The sequence below is a fragment of the Dermochelys coriacea genome, chromosome 17 (genome assembly GCF_009764565.3).
Source record: "Dermochelys coriacea isolate rDerCor1 chromosome 17, rDerCor1.pri.v4, whole genome shotgun sequence".
NCBI lineage: Eukaryota > Metazoa > Chordata > Testudines > Dermochelyidae > Dermochelys > Dermochelys coriacea.
The window spans coordinates 4,176,770-4,195,903 of NC_050084.1; the positions used below are offsets into that span (position 1 = coordinate 4,176,770).

Here is a 19,134-nt window from a genome sequence, read left to right on the forward strand (position 1 = left end):
GACAAAGCCCTAGCTGGGATGATTTAACTGGGACTTGGTCCTGCTTTGAGCAGGGGGTTGGACTAGATGACCTTCTGGGGTCCCTTCCAACCCTGATATTCTATGATTCTATGATTCTATTGCTGCTGCTAGCTGATAACAAGCAATAGAAGTTCACTGTGGTAAGTTATCAGTGCTTGCAATTGAAATGAAAAGCTGTTGCAGATATAGAATATCAGGGTTGGAAGGGACCTCTGGAGGTCATCTGGTCAAACCCCCTGCTCAAAGCAGGACCAATCCCCAACTAAATCATCCCAGCCAGGGCTTTGTCAAGCCTGACCTTAAAAACTTCTAAGGAAGGAGATTCCAGCACCTCCCGAGGTAACGCATTCCAGTGCTTCACCATCCTCCTAGTGAAAAAGATTTTCCTAATATCCAACCTAAACCTCCCCCACTGCAACTTGAGACCATTGCTCCTCGTTCTGTCATCTGCTACCACTGAGAACAATCTAGATCCATCCTCTTTGGAACCCCCTTTCAGGTAGTTGAAAGCAGCTATCAAATCCCCCCCCTTCTTCTCTTCTGCAGACTAAACAATCCCAGTTCCCTCGGCCTCTCCTCATAAGTCATGTGTTCCAGTCCCCTAATCATTTTTATTGCCCTCTGCTGGACTCTCTCCAGTTTTTCCACATCCTTCTTGTAGTGTGGGGCCCAAAACTGGACACAGTACTCCAGATAAGGCCTCACTAATGTTGAATAGAGGGGAACGATCACATCCCTCTATCTGTTAGCAGTGCTCCTACTTATACATCCCAAAATGCCATTGGCTTTCTTGGCAACAAGGGCACACTGTTGACTCACAGCCAGCTTCTTGTCCACTCTAACCTCTATGTCCTTTTCTGCAGAACTGCTGCCAAGCCATTTGGTCCCTAGTCTGTAGCAGTGCATGGGATTCTTCCATCCTAAGTGCAGGACTCTGCACTTGTCCTTGTTGAACCTCATCAGATTTCTTTTGGCCCAATCCTCTAATTTGTCTAGGGCCCTCTGTATCCTATCCCTACCCTTCAATGTATCTACTTCTCCTCCCAGTTTAGTGTCATCTGCAGTCCTCCAAAGTCTTTCCAGCCTATTCAGCCAGCTGTGGGATGAGATTCCCATAGCAGCCTGTGGCCATTTCCAAGGACGCCATGTAGAGCAACTCATAGCGCTGGTCACCTCTAGTATTCTGATAAAGTGGACTCTACCTTTGCTGTGACAGTAGGACCTGTGGTGTGTTAGTTTTCTGTAGCTGGGTCCATGTTTCAGCTACCTAGTGAGCCAGGGGATCTCCTTCCCTTTATCCACACCCCTGGCTGGTTGCTGGCATGATGCTAGTGAGGGATAAAGAAAAGGAGGACTTGTGGCACCTTAGAGACTAACAAATTTATTTGAGCATAAGCTTTCGTGAGCTACAGCTCACTTCATCGGATGCATTCAGTGAGGGATAGTCATGGCCCTAATTAGAATACCTACTGCAAGTACAGCAATAGCTGCAGTGACAGCCAGCCCACGCCATATGATCAGCTGCTTCACAGACAGCATTTCACCAACCGTGGAAAGGGCAGGCGTGGCTTCCTGGAGCGTTAGCTGGTATGTCTGACCCTCGTTCTTAGTGATGCGTGTCAGAACAACGCCGTTCGGGGCTTCTGCTTTCACTGCAACACAACAAGGGAAGTGGAGGGGCAGTGGTACTGCAGGGCTGCTCAGGCTGTAGAACTGAGTTTGCAGCTGGCAGCACTAGGATAGCCAGCAGAGACTTCACAAATTAAATTAATCCCTGGCCCAATGCTGAAGAGTTCCTTGCCAGCTCTCTCTGGGAGCACTGAACTTAGACTGCTTCACCCCATGCTTGTTTTTCCTCTTGGGAAGGGGGGGGGGGTGAACGAGACCTTCTGCAGCCCTTACAACCCAGCTCATCCCCTCCTCTTCTGCTTTCTTTATGCCTCAATTCCCATGGTTATAGCTGGTGTTTTCCCCTCCTCTCCAAAGCTTGCAGGAAGAGCCCTGTGCCCGCCCTTCAGTGCAGGGTGCAAGAGAAAATAGAGCTGAGCAGGCCAAGCACTTATTAGAAGTCGGAGGGGTTCTGCTGTCTCTGCTCTTTAAACCCCATTTATTGTTTTAAAATAAACTGGATTGCAGGCCAGCTGCCACCGGAACAGGTTCCACCCTCCCAGATGCACAATGGGAGGCCCAGCCTGCTGCTGCTGGTGCCTAGAAATTCCACTCGGGGAGCAGCCTAGATCTTCATGGGGTGAGACAGTAACTCTAAACCAGCAAGGGCAAGAGGCCACTCAGCCCAGAGCTATGCAGCGTAACACCCTTAGTTTCCCTGCAGGTATGTCAGGTTTCCATACTGGGACTTGAGGGTTCCTTTCCTAACACTAGCCCTAGTGTGGCTTGCACTGTAACTAGTGCAGAGCATGGTAATGCTTCTTTACACGTTATATAATCAGTCCAATTAAACTCCACTTCCCCCAAACTGCTTAGGCATGTGCATACACACTGCCCAACACACTTGCCAAGAATGGTAGTGGTTTTCATTAGCTACCCACTGGGCAACACTTCGGTTACTCGGGTCATATATGTGTTACCTAAACATCTGCAGGTCACAATATTAGGCCATTAGTAAATCAAACCTGTTCCCTACCAGAGGGGAGAGCCATCATGTATGAGACAGGAGCTGAATTCAAATCCTCGCCAGCCAACTGGCTCACACCTGCCCGTTGCTGAGCCTAGGAACATAAACACACTGTACTCAGATGATCACTGTTGTATGCAGCAGGTCAGAAGGGAAAATGTATTTGTCTTACAAAGCAAGTTTTACTATCACATTTCAGATATATAGTTTGTCTCACAGAAGATATCACTGCCCAGCCATGAGATTTGTGTTACATGAATATGGAGCTTTTGCTGGCATGGACGTTGTGACTAAAGAAAGAACCCAGAGAGCAACGACAGCCCAAAAAGTATCCAAGGGCTGGGAGGTTTAGGTTGTGTGTGTTTTATCCAGACTGGTTTGCTCTTGAGCTCTCTATCCAGAGTTGGCATTAAAATCCCGCAAGGACCCAATGAGTAATAAGTGACCTGAACTTATTTTAACTATATATGAAAAACTAGCAGGAGCCCAAATCATTAATAGAATTGCTGGTTATACAAACCCCTTGCATTAAGCCAAAATAGCTAAAAATCAGTTTTCATGGTGCTGTCCAGCCTTCTCCTGCAACATAGAAGCACTCAGCAGTGTGGGGTCTGGCACCTTTTGCTGGGCTGTGTTCACTCAGGCTTGCAGCAAAGATTACAGGAGCTCCGTGGAACTCAGAACAGGGCAGGGACGAGGCCTTCCTTCCCTTTCACCTTTAACCACATGGCCAGCTGGCTCCATGCCACGGGAACAGGGCGACACCACTCGTGGCTAACGCTTAGAGAAGCGAGACTGGGAGGCTCCTAAAGGAGTAACTGATTATTGATTATTCAAGAGGGATAAATATGGTGATGAGTGTTAGCCAGGTCATTGTGATTTTTAATGTGGATATGGCCAATATGGTGGCATAATGGCAGGAAACCTCACCCAATGTCTGCATTGAGCCCACTGCTGCTGTCTAAGTCATGGCTATGCAGGGACCCTAAGATGTTTCACTAATAGGTCTGTGCCATCACCCCCTGTCCCCCCCATTTGCATGCATGCCAGATACAACCTGCAATACACTAAAGTAATAGTGTAGTGTAATAGTAAAAAAAAAAGGAGTACTTGTGGCACCTTAGAGACTAACAAATTTATTTGAGCATAAGCTTTCGTGAGCTACAGCTCACTTCATTGGATGCATCCGATATTTATGCTCTAATAAATTTGTTAGTCTCTAAGGTGCCACAAGTACTCCTTTTCTTTTTGCGAATAAAGACTAAACACGGCTGCTACTCTGAAACCTGTAATAGTAAATTAATGATTACCTCCTCGGAGGCCTTTTTCCAGTTCATCCGCCCAATGTAGATGACAGAGCAGCTGGCTGGGATAAAGGCGCTGATCAGCAAGCCGACCCAGAGGCCTGGTAAAGGGAACGCTGGTGTTAACAGATGAACTTGGTACCCAGATGAAGCTAGGGCGGCAGGTGCTACAGAAACACTTAAGACGAAATCTCCTCCTGGCCCCGCAAGCCTGTGTCTCCCAATGCTTTGCTGCCTATACACCCCATCATGGGCCAGAACACGAGTGCCCAGCGCTTAGGACAGGGCCACCAGGGAATTGCTCCTTGTGGCAGGTGCGCTCCTACCATGTGCTTGGCCTCGAGGCACCAGGCTGTACCTGCCGGGGAGCTGCGCAACACTGCCACCTAGTGGCCACTGCTGCACAGTACAGTCAGGGCCCTTAATTCTACACCTGTCTGCTCAGATAGCTCCTCCCCAAATCTAGGAGGGACCCCCAAGGGAAGCTGGAAGATCCAGGCCCAAAGGAACCCTCTACACTCAACCCAGCCAGGGAGAGGCCCTGAGCAGCCATCAGCAGCCTAGCCAGCCTAAGGGATCTCCTGTTTCTGCCAGACTCCCCCAGCCCAGGTAAGAAGGGAAAGGGGGGCGTTAACCAGCCAGGGTGTAGATGAATATGGTGGTGGGAGATGGAATGTGGGTGGGGAGAGCTGGAGATGACATTGGTATTGAAGCCGAGGTGGAGGGGGGGACGTCGGTGCTGGAACTAACGGTGTAAGGGGTGCTGCTGCACTCCCTAGCTTGAAGTGGTTTCATTATATACAGGGTTGCAATTTGGTTCAATGGCTCCCAGCACCCCCACTATAAGAATTATTCCAGCACCCCTTGGGAGGAAGGAAAAGAGATGCATTTTGGGGGGATGGAAGATGGAATTTTTTTTGGGCTGTGCAGGGAGCGATGGAACTATTCTGGGAGGCTGAAGGGCAAGATGTGGGCTGTGAGGGATTGGGTTTTTAGGGAGGGCTGGAGGCTAGATGGAATTTGGGCTGTTTCAAGGAGGAGCAAAGGGACAGATCACTGGGGTCCCTTCTGGCTTTGGAATCTATGAGAATCTGGCTTCTAAAGCACATTTCAGCTGTGTTTAATATGCACCAAACAGGAGCAACACCCAAAACCCACTCCCTCGAAACCCACCCCCAGCCTCCGACCCCACCCCTTTCCCAACACCAGCCAGCACAAGTACTGAGTAACCTTTAGGCCCATTTTAAAAGGCACTAAAGTTCTTATGCCTTGGGTTAAAAAAAAAAAAAAAAAAAGCAGCCAAGAGACAGGGCCAAAGGCAGGGTAACAATTTAGCCCTGTTCCTGAGACACGACCAATGGAGTCTAACCTAGAACATCTGGTGCTGGGCTCGTTTTGCCCTGGGATTTGGGCGTTGATATTTCCAGGGCAAAAGGTCAATTCCCTTTCCCCACCCTTCCGATGTTTGTACCTATCATTCCAATCCTGGCCACGAACAGAAGCACACTTCCCAGTGGCAGGCCCACGGCATAGTAGCCAACTGCATTCAAGATCGCGCCGATCTTCTGCTTCCCTGTGCCTCTTAGCACTCCACTGGTTACGCACTGCAAGGGGGGAGGACAAGATGACTCTGAAGGATGTGCGCTAGTTGCAGTAAGTCCCCTAGGCTCGGTGCTGGCTGCAGCACTGCCCACGCATAGTGGTTGCTTTACTTCCCCTTATTGACCTCTATCGAACCCCCGGGGGACACCCTCCCCACAGCTAAGCTCTCGCTTCATGGCTGGTTGCAGCCAGGCAGCTGGTAACCCCTGGAAGCTTGTACAAGAGCCTTGCCCTAGGAGAACCTGCTTCCTTCAATACAGCCCCTGACAAATGACCAGTGTTTGTCTCTCTTCTCTACTCATTGCTCTGTCTCCTGCTCACAGATGAGCTACATGGTAATTCCTGTAGGCCCACAAGTTGGGAATGTTTCCTGCATTCGTTTCCTTTCCTTTCCCCATACCTACCCCCTCCCTTCTATCTGAATGCGCCATGCATTGACTATTAGCCCTGCTATTAAATGATTTTCCTTTTGGCCAGTTTCCCCATTACAGCAGATATATTCGTTCCTCTGAGTCCTTCCCTAGGGCCCGTGATCTTGGAGGCAGACGTTACCCAGGCTCTTAGCCGTGGCGATAACTCTGAACTCTCTCCTTGATCAACCTGGAACCAAATTCCACCAGCATCGGAAACAATGTCTGACAGCAGCACAGTTTATTCCCTGAAGTACTTACACAGCCGGCTTCAAACACGTGGACGGCCATGTACACTGGTATAACCCAAGCCACCAGGGCAACGATCTCTCTGTTTAAGGAATGGAGGAGGCAATCAGGCTTAGAAAGTGCATCTGTCACAGCTAAACTAGTTCATGCCCCGAACAGATTGCTGCATTCTGTACAACCTGCTGACCCTCGCAAACTTGCACAAACGTGCCTGAGAGAGACTTGCTTACAGCACGCGCTTTATAGTGCGACCGAGCACAACAGCACTACAGGGCCGTACCGCAGGCTGGGACTGAACTGAGTTACAAGAAGTCTTGACCCTCATTTCTGCTGCTGCACTGGGAAAAGTCAGCACCTCGTAAATCACTCTTCACTCTCGGCTGGCTGGTCTTTAACCAGCGATTGAGGGTTTCGGGTGTCTGTGCGTGATCAGGAAAAGTCAACTGGGCCGGGTGGCATCTCTACTGCCCTGCTAACTAAGCTTTTTGCAGCAGGCTTTCCCTGATGACTTGATCAGCTGACATCTTCTGAAACAAAATTTGCTCTGATCCAAATAAAGAGGAACATACACCAAGGTGTACTCTCTCTTTCGAGTGAAGCCCAGCTCAGGTGCAGCATCGTTTTTCCAGCGAGATCCCTGCTTTGTACTCAGATGACTCATGAGACTGAGCGTAGGAGAAGGCAAGTGGGTCCACCCCATGCGTTAAGGTCCCCTGCAGTCACTGAGAACCTTTCCCCTGACTTCAGTGGGCTTGGGAGCAGGCTCTAAGCCCCCAAACAATTCTTCCCATGGCTCAGTCTTTAATAGTAACTTGTAATCTTTGTTGTGAAAGACTGTATTACTGAATCAGAGCAACTCACCTGTCACTGGTAAATATGTATCCCAGCACATCCTTTGTGGCTGCTAATATGATGTCCACCACCAGGCAAAGAAACCCTGAAAAGCAGAGTTAGGAGTCAGGCAGGCAGAGCAATCACAAGCTGACGACTACGTGAAATCCAGGGCCTGAGCAACCTGGCTCAGGCCACAAGTGTAAACAAAACTGGGGCTGTCACCCTGGTCCCTAGGTGCCCATATCACTAAATAACTGCAGGCAATCCAGCTGAGTCCTAGGACTGGAAACAATAGGATACTGCAGGGGAGAACTGAGGTGCAACTGAGGCAAAGATCAGTGTAGGAAGTTTGCAAAACCAGCTGCCCTTTTTATGCCCGGCAGTAGGCAGAGCCATGAGCATCTTGCTTTGACTGGCACTGTAGCATAGGGACTGACCACCCAGGAGGGATGGAGCCAATGCAGAGTCACTAGGCTGACCAGACAGCAAGTGTGAAAAATCGGGACAGGGTTGTGGGGACCCTATATAAGAAAAAGCCCAAGTATCAGGACTGTCCCTATAAAATGGGAACATCTGGTCACCCTAAGAGTCACGCACCTGTACACAGAATGCTGGTGATGGAAGATCTCTTGGCCTCCTCTGGGTTCCCAGCACCCAGCGCGTTCCCCACCTGAACGCTGACGGCTACGCTGAGTCCATAGTGAATCTGAAATCCCAAAGCACCGACACGCATTGGTCTGGGGAGGGGACGTCATGAGCGACCCGGGGGACAAGTGATACAACACCTCCAGCCGAGACAATCGCTAGGAGGCGGCCCGTGACCTAATGAACGTGGACAGAGCTCTGCAGAGCACGAGGTAAAACTTTAGGTTGGGCAGAGGGAGGGGCAACAGCCAGGTGTAATCAGCGCACGGGCAGGTAGCCACAAAAGCTGAGGTTCTCATCCTGCCTCTGATCCCGATTCCCATCTGTGACCTTGGGCAAGTCACTTCACCTCCCAGCCTCAGTTTCCCCATCTGTAAATAAGGGATAACACTGGCCTGCCTGACAGCTGGGGAGTGCAGGTAACGTCTCTCTAAACCCCTAACTGCAGGGTATTAGGGATTGGCAGGCTGGGAGCAGGAGACAGGGACAGGTCTGGGTACATGGGGTGAGAGTGTGGAAGCTGGGCCCAGGAGACAGATGTGGGACATGTTTGGGGCTGACTGTAGTTAAGGCTAATGCTTCAGTATGACTGGCTGTCTGGCTTCCTCTGCCAATTTAGACCATAAGAGCTTCAGAGCAGGGGCTGTCTTGCATTGCTTGTCAGCGTCCCGCATGACGGGGCCCCACTCTCAGGGAGGGCCTTTAGGTGGTGCCGGAACGTAAATAATAACCCCAAATTCTTACCATGTACGACACAATGGAAACCTCATAAATGATGGATTGTGCAGAAAGCTCCACTACGCTCAGCAGGCCTGAATTCAGGAGGAAAAGCCAGAATTTTGTATTCTGATACCCAGAAAAGGAGCTTTTTAAAGAGCAGGTGAAATGTCAGGCAGATCGGTGGCTCTCAACCTGTCCAGACTCCTTTCAGGAGGCCAATTTGTCTTGCATACCCCAAGTTTAGAAACTCCCTCACTTAAAAACTACTTGCCTACAAAATCACACCTAAAAATACACAAGTATCACAGTACACTAGTACTGAAAAATTGCTTACGTTCTCATCTTTACCATATAATTATAAAATAAATTCATTGGAATATAAAGATTGTAGTTACATTTCTGTGTATAGTCTATAGAGCAGTGTAAACAAGTCACGTCTGTATGAGATTTTAGTTTGTACTGACTTCGGTAGTGCTTTTTACGTAGCCGGTTGTAAAAGCAGACAAGTATCTAGCTGGGTTGATGTGCCCTCGGGAAGACCTCCGCCTACCCCCAAGGCTTGAGAACCATGGTGGTAGATCCTCCTTGGTGATAATATTTCTAGTGCCCCATCAGCATGCTCCTCCTATCACTAACCTATCAGGAAGCTTCCGATTTCGTAGGTCCACCACTCAATGCATGTCATGAGCATGCTGGGCACAGCCAGAGTGACAAAGGTGTCCCACTCCTGGAGGCACTCGCTGGACCAGCCTGGGACAAGAAGAGGAAGGGTGTAAAGAGTCATCCTGGAAGTTTAGCATATGGAGAACCAGGAAGTGAAACTGACTGGGTCTATTTTCACTTTCCAGAGCAAGGGACATGCAAAGAGAAAAATTCAGATGCACCCAAACTCCAAGAGCGTTTAGAATTTGACCTAATCTTTTTGGGGCCTAGGCCATGTTAGAGAGAGTGACAAGGACCAGGTTGGACATTTCTGTAAATCCCAGGGGGAAACAGCCACCCTTTCCATACTCAGTGGGCCCTACCAAGCCACACTGTAACCTCAGCAGGAACTCCAGCAATGGTGAGTGTGCTTTGTCCGTTAACACATCCCAGTGGGCCCACAGAGCCTTAACTGACACTCACAAACCCAGGCCCCAGTTCTACAGGTGATTCCTACATGTGTACAGAACTGACAGCAGGATGGGATGGGTGCTGTTCTGATTGCAGCCTGGGGATCTCTGACAGCTTTAGAAGCGAGGTTCAGTTCCCCAGGAACGCTGCTCACCGACACAACTTTCTTTCCAGGCTCACCCAGCATTCGTGATATGCTCTGTTGGTCTGAGCTGTAACTTACTCAAAACGGCATCTGACAGACATGCTTATACCAAGGTTAACATTAACCCTTCACACCAATGGAATGCAAATCAATGGAAGGGGGAGCTGAGTGGGTCTCCCAGGAGAAGTGGAGATTTTTGCAGACACACAAGAGCATAAGAGAAAGATACCACACCTCCCCAGGTCTCCACATGGAGCTTCTTAGCGACAATGTACAGGAACAGGAAGATGGCTTGTGCGTACTGAGCAATAGTGTTTGCCCAAGCCGAACCCCTGGGAAAGGGACAGAGAAAGCAAGTTGGACTTTCTGCTCTTGCAGAGAGCCCTGTCTCGCCGGCAGTTGCTCTAGCTGCAGCTAAAGCCTCGCTTAGGAGCTGAACTGAAGACACTTGCACAGACGACAATAGCATCTCGCCCACTCCACACACAGCGGTGCGTTGCTGAGCAGGTATTCAGTGAGTGGGGCGTTCTCCTCCCTCTGAAACATTAGGAATCGGTCCCCAGGGGACAGAATGCTGGAGTGGATGGACTAGCACCCCAGCTGGTTATGGCTAATCCTCAGGGGCTGGTTTACAACAGCACTAACATATCACTATGTACTATCTGATTGGCCTGGACTCCCTATCCAAGAAGTCTCCATGGAACCCTTTGCTACCAGTCAGTTTGCAGCTGGCGTGTGTATATTTGCCCTGTGCTTTTACCCAGAGAAATGACTCTGCCCTACAAATAACTAGCACTTTTTATCTCCCAAGCATTGCACAAATATGAACTCATAGCTGTTTCACTTCCTATGCTAATGCTTTTGGGTCCTGAAGTCCTGCCTCAGTCAAAGCCAATGTTTACAGAGCAAGTGGGGAGTTTTACAGAGGAAGGACGTCAGGGCAATGTCTGTTCTGTATCTGGTGAACGTACCCAGTGAGAGGGGACTGCATTTCTGCGATGGCCAACGGGATACCTATGGATCGTCTCAGGGCCTGGTTTTCTGGATGAAGAGAGCTAGTTGTACCACTGGGCCAAATATTGAGGCCCTCGCTTGGTTTTATCCTTTAAGCAAAGTCCATTGGCCTCAGCTGGAATCCATGTGCAAGTTAAGAGAGCTTTAGTATCCTCTAGGGATCCAGGCTGTGTCTCAGTAGCCATCCATGACCAAGTCACATTTGTTCACTTAGGCCAAGATTTTTCAAAAGTGGCTAATGCTTTTGGGTGCCCAACTTGAGACACCTTTAAAAAGATCTGATTTTTCTGAAGTGCTGAGCATCTGGTCTCTGAAAAACCAAGCCCCTTTAAAGGGGTCTCAAGTTGGCCCCCCAAAATCAGTACCACTCAGGATCAAGCGATAGCTGGACGTCTAGTTTCTTTCTTCCAAATATTTAGACACTACTCACATGACTCCGAGGCCCAGCACGTAGAGAAAGACATAGTTTGCAATTGCATTTATGATATTTCCAGCGATGCCACTTAGCACCTCTGGCCAGATTATCCTCTGAAATTAAACAAAATACAGATCTGTGCTTTTTTTTTTTTTTTTTTTTTTTTTACCAGGGCTCCTAGATTTCTGTTGCCCTGTCTAAAATATAAACATGGCTTCTGGAGAAAGGCGTATGTTAGTGCTTCACTGATCTGTTCAATACCAAACTCTTGGGGAGCAAAAGAGGCAGATGGGGAGTGACCGGGGAGGGTAGAACTGATGATGCTATAGTGACATTTTATTCAAGAGAGCAGCCTTGTATTGATGGGAAGTAGCTCTGTATTCCAATTGGCTAGGAGCCTCCAGTTGCATCAGAATTATGGCTCTTTACAAACACCATTCAGGAAGCAACGGATTGAGTGGTGAGAGCAGGAGATCTGAGTTTTGTTCCCAATTCCATCATTAACTTGCCGTGTAATCCTGGGCAAGTAATTTAGGCCTAAATTTTCAAAAGGGGCTCTAATTTAAGGTATCTTTAGTCTGTAGGTGCCCAACTTCAGAGCCCCAGGGCCTGATTTTTCAGAAGCACTGAGCACCCATAACTCCATTTAAGTCAGTGGGAACTATTGGTGCTCAACTCTTCTGAAAACCTGGCCACAGATTTACAGGCCACTCCTGAAATGTCTAGTTCTTAACTGTTCTGTGCCTCAGTTTCCCTACATGTAGACTAAGCATAATGGCACTTTGCACATCCTTGCAAAGTGCAGCTGAGATCCTCAGGGTTGTGCAAATATTATTGTTTCTGAGGAACGGAAATGCCAAGTTGAGTGGCAGTTTTTGCTACAGAGAGCTCCACAGAGAAGGGTCTCCCAGGAGAAGGAATACAGATGCAGAGCTAATACCCTTCCGTCCTGCTGCAGTTATTAGCTAGAGTCGGGAATGCCCACGAAAACCCACCTAACCAGAACTAGCTAAAAAGATTGACCTGTGGAAAATAAAGCCAGAGAGCAAAGTTCAATATTGCTATTGCCTTGGAAAATAGGAGGCATACAGCTGATCCACTGAAATATCAGCATGTGCAAAGTGAGAAGCTTAATTAGCTGGACTCTAAAAGGGCAGCTAAATGCATTCGTAGTCAGCTCCAATGGGAACATCATGTCGGAGAACCTTTGTTTTTCCCAAACTTGTCACAGAGGGAGGATTGGCCAATCATTAGCACAAATGCAAATGAAGCTGCTGCACTGACCACAGGCCCTGGTGGGCGGCTCAAACTGCATCAATAGGACACTACCAGGCATGCATGTTTTATACGGGCTACTGGACACAGTGCAAAACAACGGTGAGCTCTCGGGGAAAATTACCTGAGAGAGAAACCCGGAGCAATTGCACAGAATGAGAGATTTGCCCCCTTTACTTAACAAAGATGGGAATGTGAAGGTAAAGGGGCATCCTACCTGATTCTGCAAATATCTCGTCTCCAACTGGTACAGAAAAGTTGCCTGCAAAAATCAGTGAATCAGCCTGTGAGATCAGGGGACTGGCCAGGGCAGAGTCTAGAGATTACAGGAGAAGCAGAAAGCACAATGCCCAGCTGGCATTCATGGGGCACAGGAAGGAGGGTCTGGTTTGGACAGCATCACTGCATTTGGGGGGAGGGGGCAGGACAAAAACGTACTTCCAGCGCCATTCAAAAGACCTACAGGGTAACAGAGCTCGAGGCTAACTGCAAAGTCACGGTGAGATGCCAGACTCATCCTGCTCCCCAAATTAAACCTACCAAGGCAGCTTGACAAAACTGGTAAATGAAAATTTAGCAGCCCTGGCACAAAAACCCTTAAGATGCTCTTGGACATTAGGGAAAAAATAACAGTAGTAATAATATTATCTATTCACTAGCCCTTGAAGAGCATGAAAAAGCAAAGACAGTTTACTAGCCTGTCCTAAAAATCCCACAGAGCACTTGCCCTGAGCCAGTACATAAGTAGATCCTTGCGAGGCTCCACCCAGTGCTGTCTCCAATTTTGACCATTCCTGCAGGTAGGAGAGAGACTATTTTGCATGCAAGAAACCACTGCAGGCAGAGAAAGGGGCCATGGGACTCCATGGATCTGAGGGGATGGGCGCAGACAGCATCTGGCTTTGGGCTCTGGGAGAAGTGACTTCCTAGCAATGACTGATAGAGAGAATCGAGGGTAACGGGAAACTTACAGGAAGGGCTGGGATAAAAATCATCACATAAACCTGGGTTAACCTGGGGGAAGATACAAAACCCCACAATTAGTACCAGGGCATCTTCCAAAACAACCCTCTTCCCCTGCCAGCCCTGGCCTGCCCCTTCGTGCTTGCTGGGTAATGTAGGGGGGTACGGCTCACAGGAGGACCAGCTATCCTCTGCCTTCCTCCACTGCGGCTACACCTCCTATCAGCCACAGCTCTGTAGCATTGTTACGAGAAATAGCTCCCCTGCGGAGACCTGTCTGATAAGCCATGTGGCATGGGAAAACCGGCTGCTGTGCAAGAGGGAGGCAGAGAATTTGCCTTCAAAAGGCAGCAAGTTTCAGGGCCAAATTCTGCCTTGGGTTATACCCATGGATGTGACCCCAATTAATACAATGGAAACAATGTAAACCCATCCAATAGGGAGAGAGGGGTTGTGCCAGTGTCGCCAAGGGCTGGGCCATGCCAAGGGCTGGGCCCCTCCAATGGAGGGGGCTAAACCGGTGTCGCCGAGGGCTGGGCCCGGCCAGTGGGGAGAATGGAGTGCTCCACCGGTATCGCCAAGGGCTGGGCCTGGTCCATAAGGGGGCTGCTCAGGTGTCACTAAGGCCTTAGTACATAATTTAAGGCACCCGTCCCCTTGGTTTCTTGGGGAGCGTGTGACCCGCAGCATGGAGCTGTACAAACTGGAGCACATGCCCAACCTGGAGACCTCCGGGTCCTGCCGGACCAGCAGCAGGATCTGCTCGGTGTTGATGAAGACAGCCCAGCAGGGAAAGCAGCAAAGCAGCAGGATGAGGATCCCGCGCTGCAGGATGGTTCCCACCCGCTTCATGTTCTTACCGCCGTACGTCTGGAAAACAAGAGGTTAAATCCAATGGCATCCTTCAGCCACCCTCTCCACCCCCAACCCCCTGACTGTGATGACTAAGGGACTGCTGGGTAGTTCTCTCCATGGGCTAGAGGCCTGCATGCTCCTCCCACTTGGGGTCGGGGATCCATATAGGAACTGCACAGGAGTGTCGGGCATCACCCACTGCCTATTGTAGCACAGCGGCATGTGAGGACTTTGAAGGTCATTAAAAACATGCCCTGGGATCCTTCAGTGTCCATGCAAAACAGGTAGGACGTGGGCTAAGACGATGGTTCTCAAGCAGGGGTACGTGTAACTCTGGGACTATGTGGTGGTCTCCTGGGGGTACATTAGCTCATCTAGATATTTGCTTACTTTTGCAACAGGCTATATAAAATGCACTAGTGAAGTCAGTACAAACTAAAATTTCATACAGTGTCATGTTTATACTGCTCTATATACTATACACAAATGTAAGTACAATATTTATATTCCAATTGATTTATTTTATAATTACATGGTAAAAATTAGAAACAGCAATATTTCAGTAACTATGCTGCATTCTCATGTTTAATTTTTGTAAGCAAGTAGTTTTTTAGAGAGGTGAAACTTGGGGTACGTAAGACAAGTCAGATTTCTGAAAGGGGTACAGTTGTCTGGAAAGTTGAGACCCACTAGTCTAGGAGTTGCTACCGCAGTGTGGCTCTCTGACCCCACTTAGTAGCTTATGAATCTGTTACAGCCTTGGAGTTAATGGATCTGGTCCTTTTGCTGCAGGAGTAAGAAGCTCACATCTTTAAATCCAAAAGTCCTGGGCTCAGCTCCGGCAGCCAGACTGTCCTGGGAGAACACTGCAGTCTCATTCTGCAGAAGCGTGACATGTGATGGATTCTTGCGAGATGAAGAGCCACGTTGGACCCTGACGGAGCTTTGAACTGCATGTTCTAGGGCATCTAGGTCATTGCTTAGACAACTGAGTCATTCCTTGGTGTGGTATCCTTTCATAGGATCCGCTCACCTGGGTGTCCTGAAGGGCAAAACCTATGGAGTTTGGAATTTCTAAGGGTTCATCTACTTGGCTCTGACTCTTATAGAAGCTCAGACACCAATTAGGACAGCACTGTGCAATATGGGCGACTATATTCAGCCAGTGTCTTTACAAAAAAAACCACAACACAATCTCTAAAACAAAGAGATCAGAGACCAGCAGCTGTTACTTACCTGGGATATTAATGTGTCACATGCTGAAGATAAACCAAACCCCACAGAGATGCCAGTAACATTTATAACCTGGAAATAGTCATAATAATAAAACAACAGTGAGAAAACATGACAGTGCAATTTCAGATGGTCACAAGTTTCATCTAGGGCTGGGTTTGAAAGGCAAAGGAGATGTCAAAGGTCCCCTTCTAGCCCAGGCTGTTATCAGCCCTTCAGCCATCATCAACCCACCTCTCCAACTACCTAGTTACTATTTTATAAGAGACGTTTCACATACATGAGCTAGCGTGAAAGGATACAACCTATGTAAAGACTCAAAACTAAAATACTTACAGCGATAGCAAGCGTGACGGAGGCCAACTCAACCTTCCCCAGATGGCCACAGAATACAGAGCTTACAACGTGTATCATAAAGATCAGCAACTGGATCAAGGTCTAGAAATGGGGGGGGGGGAGGAAAAACAGAGATCAGGGTGACTGCAGGCTGCAGAGTCAGAGGTATGAATACAGCAAGAGGCTCCCTGAGGACACACTCTTCCTCCACTGTACAAAAGAGAGCGCAAGGGATTGTTTGCATTCAAATGGGTTTAACGAATAACGTTAGAATGTTTAAAAAAAAAAAACCAACAACCCCCAGATTAAGCTGGTTTTAGGTTTATCCACCAGCCCTTGGAAATTCTCTGAAAGATTCGGCCTGATGCGATGACGCTCAGTCACCACGTCATTTCCTCGCGTTTCTAGCCGGTCCCTGGTCAGCTCGGGGTTAATCACTCCACCTGATGCTCCACAGGGGCTGGTGACACCAGCAGCTCTCAGTGTTTTAGCTAAGTAGGCCACACTCTGATCTCTACTGCGTCTGGGTAAGCCCGGAGTAATGCTGTTGAGCCCAGATCGGAACAGGTACAACGGAGCTGCATTTCTGCACCCCAGGCGTGTCTCACATTTGGTAATATCTGATCAGCTTCGCTGATGGGAAGAGTCTTAGTCAAGATGGGCCCCAAGCTGCTACCACCATTTTAAATGCTTAAACTACCCCTGCTCCATTCCCTTTGGGTTGCAGCATCTCCTCAACCACCTCTGTGCAGCCTACGGCTCGCCTCCTGCTCTACTGTAGGCAAGATACCTGCCCCAAGGCACACGCCAAGAAGACTTCAGCAGCGCAGCCTGGGGAAGGCTGTCCCAGCACCCACGGATCTCTCGCTCTTTTCAGGAACAGGGGCTTTCCTGTTAGTGTCTCTGTGATGTCTCGTCCCTTTCCCTCTCCGAGTGAGCACCATCCACCCGTGTCCCCAATGCTGGGGGCTTTAAGGGTGCCACACTGTACCTGATCCTACAGTTCCTCTCTGACCCATTTCCCCTTTGCTGATTATACTACAGGAAGTGGCAAGTGGTCATTTAGCACACAGCAAAGGGGAAGGGTGGGACCAGGGGGATGAATTGAACCAGGGGTCTGGGGCTCTGAGCCTTGCAATGAGAGGGGGCCTGGACTTTCTAGGAGAGGCAGTGGAAGAAGGGTATGTACTAAGCTGGGCTGGCCAGCTTGTCTGCCTGCTAGGGAGGAAGATCCAGGATGGGGCCAGAAGGACAATGAGGGTCAAATCTCCAAATGCCACTTAAAACCTACAGGAGCTCATCACCTGGAAGGCTGGAATCCATCCAGCTGCCTCCCACCTAGCAAGCAGGATTCAAACCCATGTGACTCGGGGCTCAGCTGATCCAACTTGAGGGGAGTCGCAGACCCGGAGCAAGGGGCCCTGCACTAATACACCGGGCAAACCCAGCTATCTCCAGCCCTCCCTCGCTCTCACCAGTGGTCCCGACAGCACCAGCAGCTTCTTTGCCTCTTCCCAGAAGTTGAATGGGATCAGCTGGCGAATCCAGCAGCTGTTCTTCTGGCTGGAGGACGGCACGTGCGGGACGATGCTCCTGGTGTCTCTGAAGGGGTTCTCATCAGCAGGGCCTGCGAGCTCCATGCTGCCACTGTGCTAGGAAATAACTAACCCTCTTATTCTTCCCCGTTGGTTAAACCCGTTCGATTCACCTGACCCGAGCAGGCAACGGTTTCATAACCACAGCAGATTGCACTTCGGCCACTGGTGCCCCTATCCGACACCCGCTCTTGCTGGCACAGCCTGAGAACAGGTGATGAGTAAAGTCCCTGGGACACATGGAGGAGGAGCAGGAGGGCTGGGAAGCAGGATAGCCTCGAGCAGAGTCAGATTCTGTTCTAGGTATGCTTGGTTCTGCCTCCGCACAAGGTGGGTGGGGTGGCCTAGATGACCTCGCAAAGTCCTTTCCAGCCCTGCACATCTATGATTCTATGCCAGGGCGGCGTTGACAGCCCTGATGGGGGCAGCTGGAGACAGCAACCTCTGGGGATGGGGAATTCCTGCAGCCAGACTGCCTTGTGATGTTGTCTTGCATGCTAAGCAAGGCTGGTACTGGTCCATAATTGCATGGGAGACCTAAGGACAGAAGAGGTGCTGCAAAAAGTAGCATGGCTGATCCGGAAGGTGGTGTTCCTCTTTCTGAGTCAGTACTGACATAATGCTCCTTAATAAACCCCTGGCACTTAGCACGGGTGTCCTGGCCATGGGCTGCATGCTGGATGCAGTAGGGAGATCTGGCTGAGGGAGGAAAGAGGGATTTGTCCCCTGTGGACTTCACGTTGCCAGCCTGAGGCCTTGTCTGCACTGGCAATTGTTTGTGTGGCAGCAGTGCCAGCTGCAGTCAAGGTCTCGTTACACACAAGGCAAGAGACAGTCCCTGCCAGAGCACTTGTAATTGCCAGGGACAAGCTGGAAAGGGAGTGGGAGGTGAAGTGACTTCATTTCAGCGTCGGGGCCAGGAACAGAACCCAGGTTTCTGACTAATAGTGGAGCTGTACTGCTGCGCCGGCATAGCCAGGACTCTGGGTTTGGTTTGGTTTGTTTGTTTGTTTTTTACTACCATGCCATCTAGATCTGTGCAGAATAGGATTATAGGATTAGAAGGGCTGGTGGTAACAATGCTAGAGCCCTCTCTACACTACAGCTTCCACTCTTACTGAGCTCTGTCACAGGCAAGCTGCATAGCCAATGCAACTTACGCATCCTCTGGTTCTACTGAGATCAGGCACACGCTTTCTGTCATACTGTTGCTGCTTGGGTCTGACTCCACTGCAATAGGTGACAAAGCACCCCGTGACCTCAATGGATGCAGGATCAGGCCCTTAAAGAGCTGCCCGCCTATTATTTTGGTTGGCTGAGGCTTTTACCTGATCCCTTCCAGTGACAGTTGTGTTGTCCTCTTTATAGAGTCTTGTGGTTGCTCCCCAAATCACCTGGCTCCTAACTTTGGATTAGACTATCTTCACTTGGGAAGCAGCCCGCCCCCAGAGATCTCTGCTCCTCTCTTTAACATTGCTTCAGTTCCAGGCTTGCTCACTCCTGCTGAAGGAAACCATTGTTGCCTTTTAGCCTAGCTGTGTTAATGAAAAACCAAGGCTGGGGGAAGCAGGTCAGAGGTGATACTGGTCCTATAGCTTGTAAGCCTGGCCTCCCCCCACATTCACAGAGTCAGTGCTGGGGATTTCATTCAATGTATAAGCCACTGTACCCTCACACTGCCTTGCTTTGTTCTCTTGCTTTCCCTGCTAGCTGCAATTCTATCCCCGAGGTTTGTTTGGTGAATTGAACGTTAATTTGGCATCTGACTTC

The 19,134-nt window shown here is 49.4% G+C and overlaps 2 protein-coding genes and 1 long non-coding RNA gene across 4 annotated transcripts in view; 1 reads left to right on the forward strand and 2 right to left on the reverse strand.

Moving 5' to 3' along the window:
• Positions 1–1,087: 1,087 nt before the first annotated feature.
• On the reverse strand, positions 1,088–17,514 carry LOC119844510 (multidrug and toxin extrusion protein 1-like). 2 transcript variants are annotated; one of them, XM_043499344.1, is made up of 18 exons: positions 17,245–17,514; positions 15,770–15,871; positions 15,437–15,505; positions 14,067–14,215; positions 13,354–13,396; positions 12,600–12,644; positions 11,123–11,220; positions 9,913–10,010; positions 9,057–9,170; positions 8,445–8,512; positions 7,653–7,761; positions 7,083–7,158; positions 6,234–6,303; positions 5,432–5,564; positions 3,967–4,061; positions 2,666–2,750; positions 1,466–1,673; positions 1,088–1,362 (listed from the first exon to the last, which is right to left on the reverse strand). In XM_043499344.1, exons 1-18 carry the CDS (start codon positions 17,407–17,409, stop codon positions 1,350–1,352), a joined length of 1,740 nt encoding a protein of 579 aa, XP_043355279.1. In that variant the 5' UTR covers positions 17,410–17,514; the 3' UTR covers positions 1,088–1,349. The 2 variants fall into 2 exon arrangements, with proteins under 2 accessions (XP_043355279.1, XP_038231321.2); XM_038375393.2 differs by having other exon boundaries at positions 1,088–1,359; positions 1,461–1,673.
• Positions 3,664–19,134, reverse strand: part of LOC119844508 (multidrug and toxin extrusion protein 2-like) — a 36,310-nt gene continuing 20,839 nt past the window's right edge. Inside the window, exons 18-20 of the transcript XR_006276193.1 lie at positions 12,108–12,112; positions 4,392–4,397; positions 3,664–3,678 (exon numbers count right to left, since the gene is read on the reverse strand). The gene's annotated coding sequence lies outside the window, so the exon portion shown is untranslated. The remainder of the gene's footprint in view (positions 3,679–4,391; positions 4,398–12,107; positions 12,113–19,134) is intronic.
• LOC122456973 overlaps positions 3,896–19,134 on the forward strand; it is a 57,786-nt gene continuing 42,547 nt past the window's right edge. Inside the window, exon 1 of the long non-coding RNA XR_006276195.1 lies at positions 3,896–4,569. This is a non-coding gene — a long non-coding RNA (uncharacterized LOC122456973). The remainder of the gene's footprint in view (positions 4,570–19,134) is intronic.

Coding starts and splice junctions, on each gene's coding strand:
- LOC119844510 (XM_038375393.2), bottom strand. CDS start 17,409: ATGGAGCTCGCAGGCCCTGCTGATGAGAACCCCTTCAGAGACACCAGG. Junction 10,011..11,122: donor GTGCTGGGCCTCGGAGTCAT/GTGAGTAGTGTC, acceptor TCCCTTTCCCAG/GGGTTCGGCTTGGGCAAACA. Junction 7,159..7,652: donor CACCAGCATTCTGTGTACAG/GTGCGTGACTCT, acceptor TCTGCTTTTCAG/GGTTTCTTTGCCTGGTGGTG.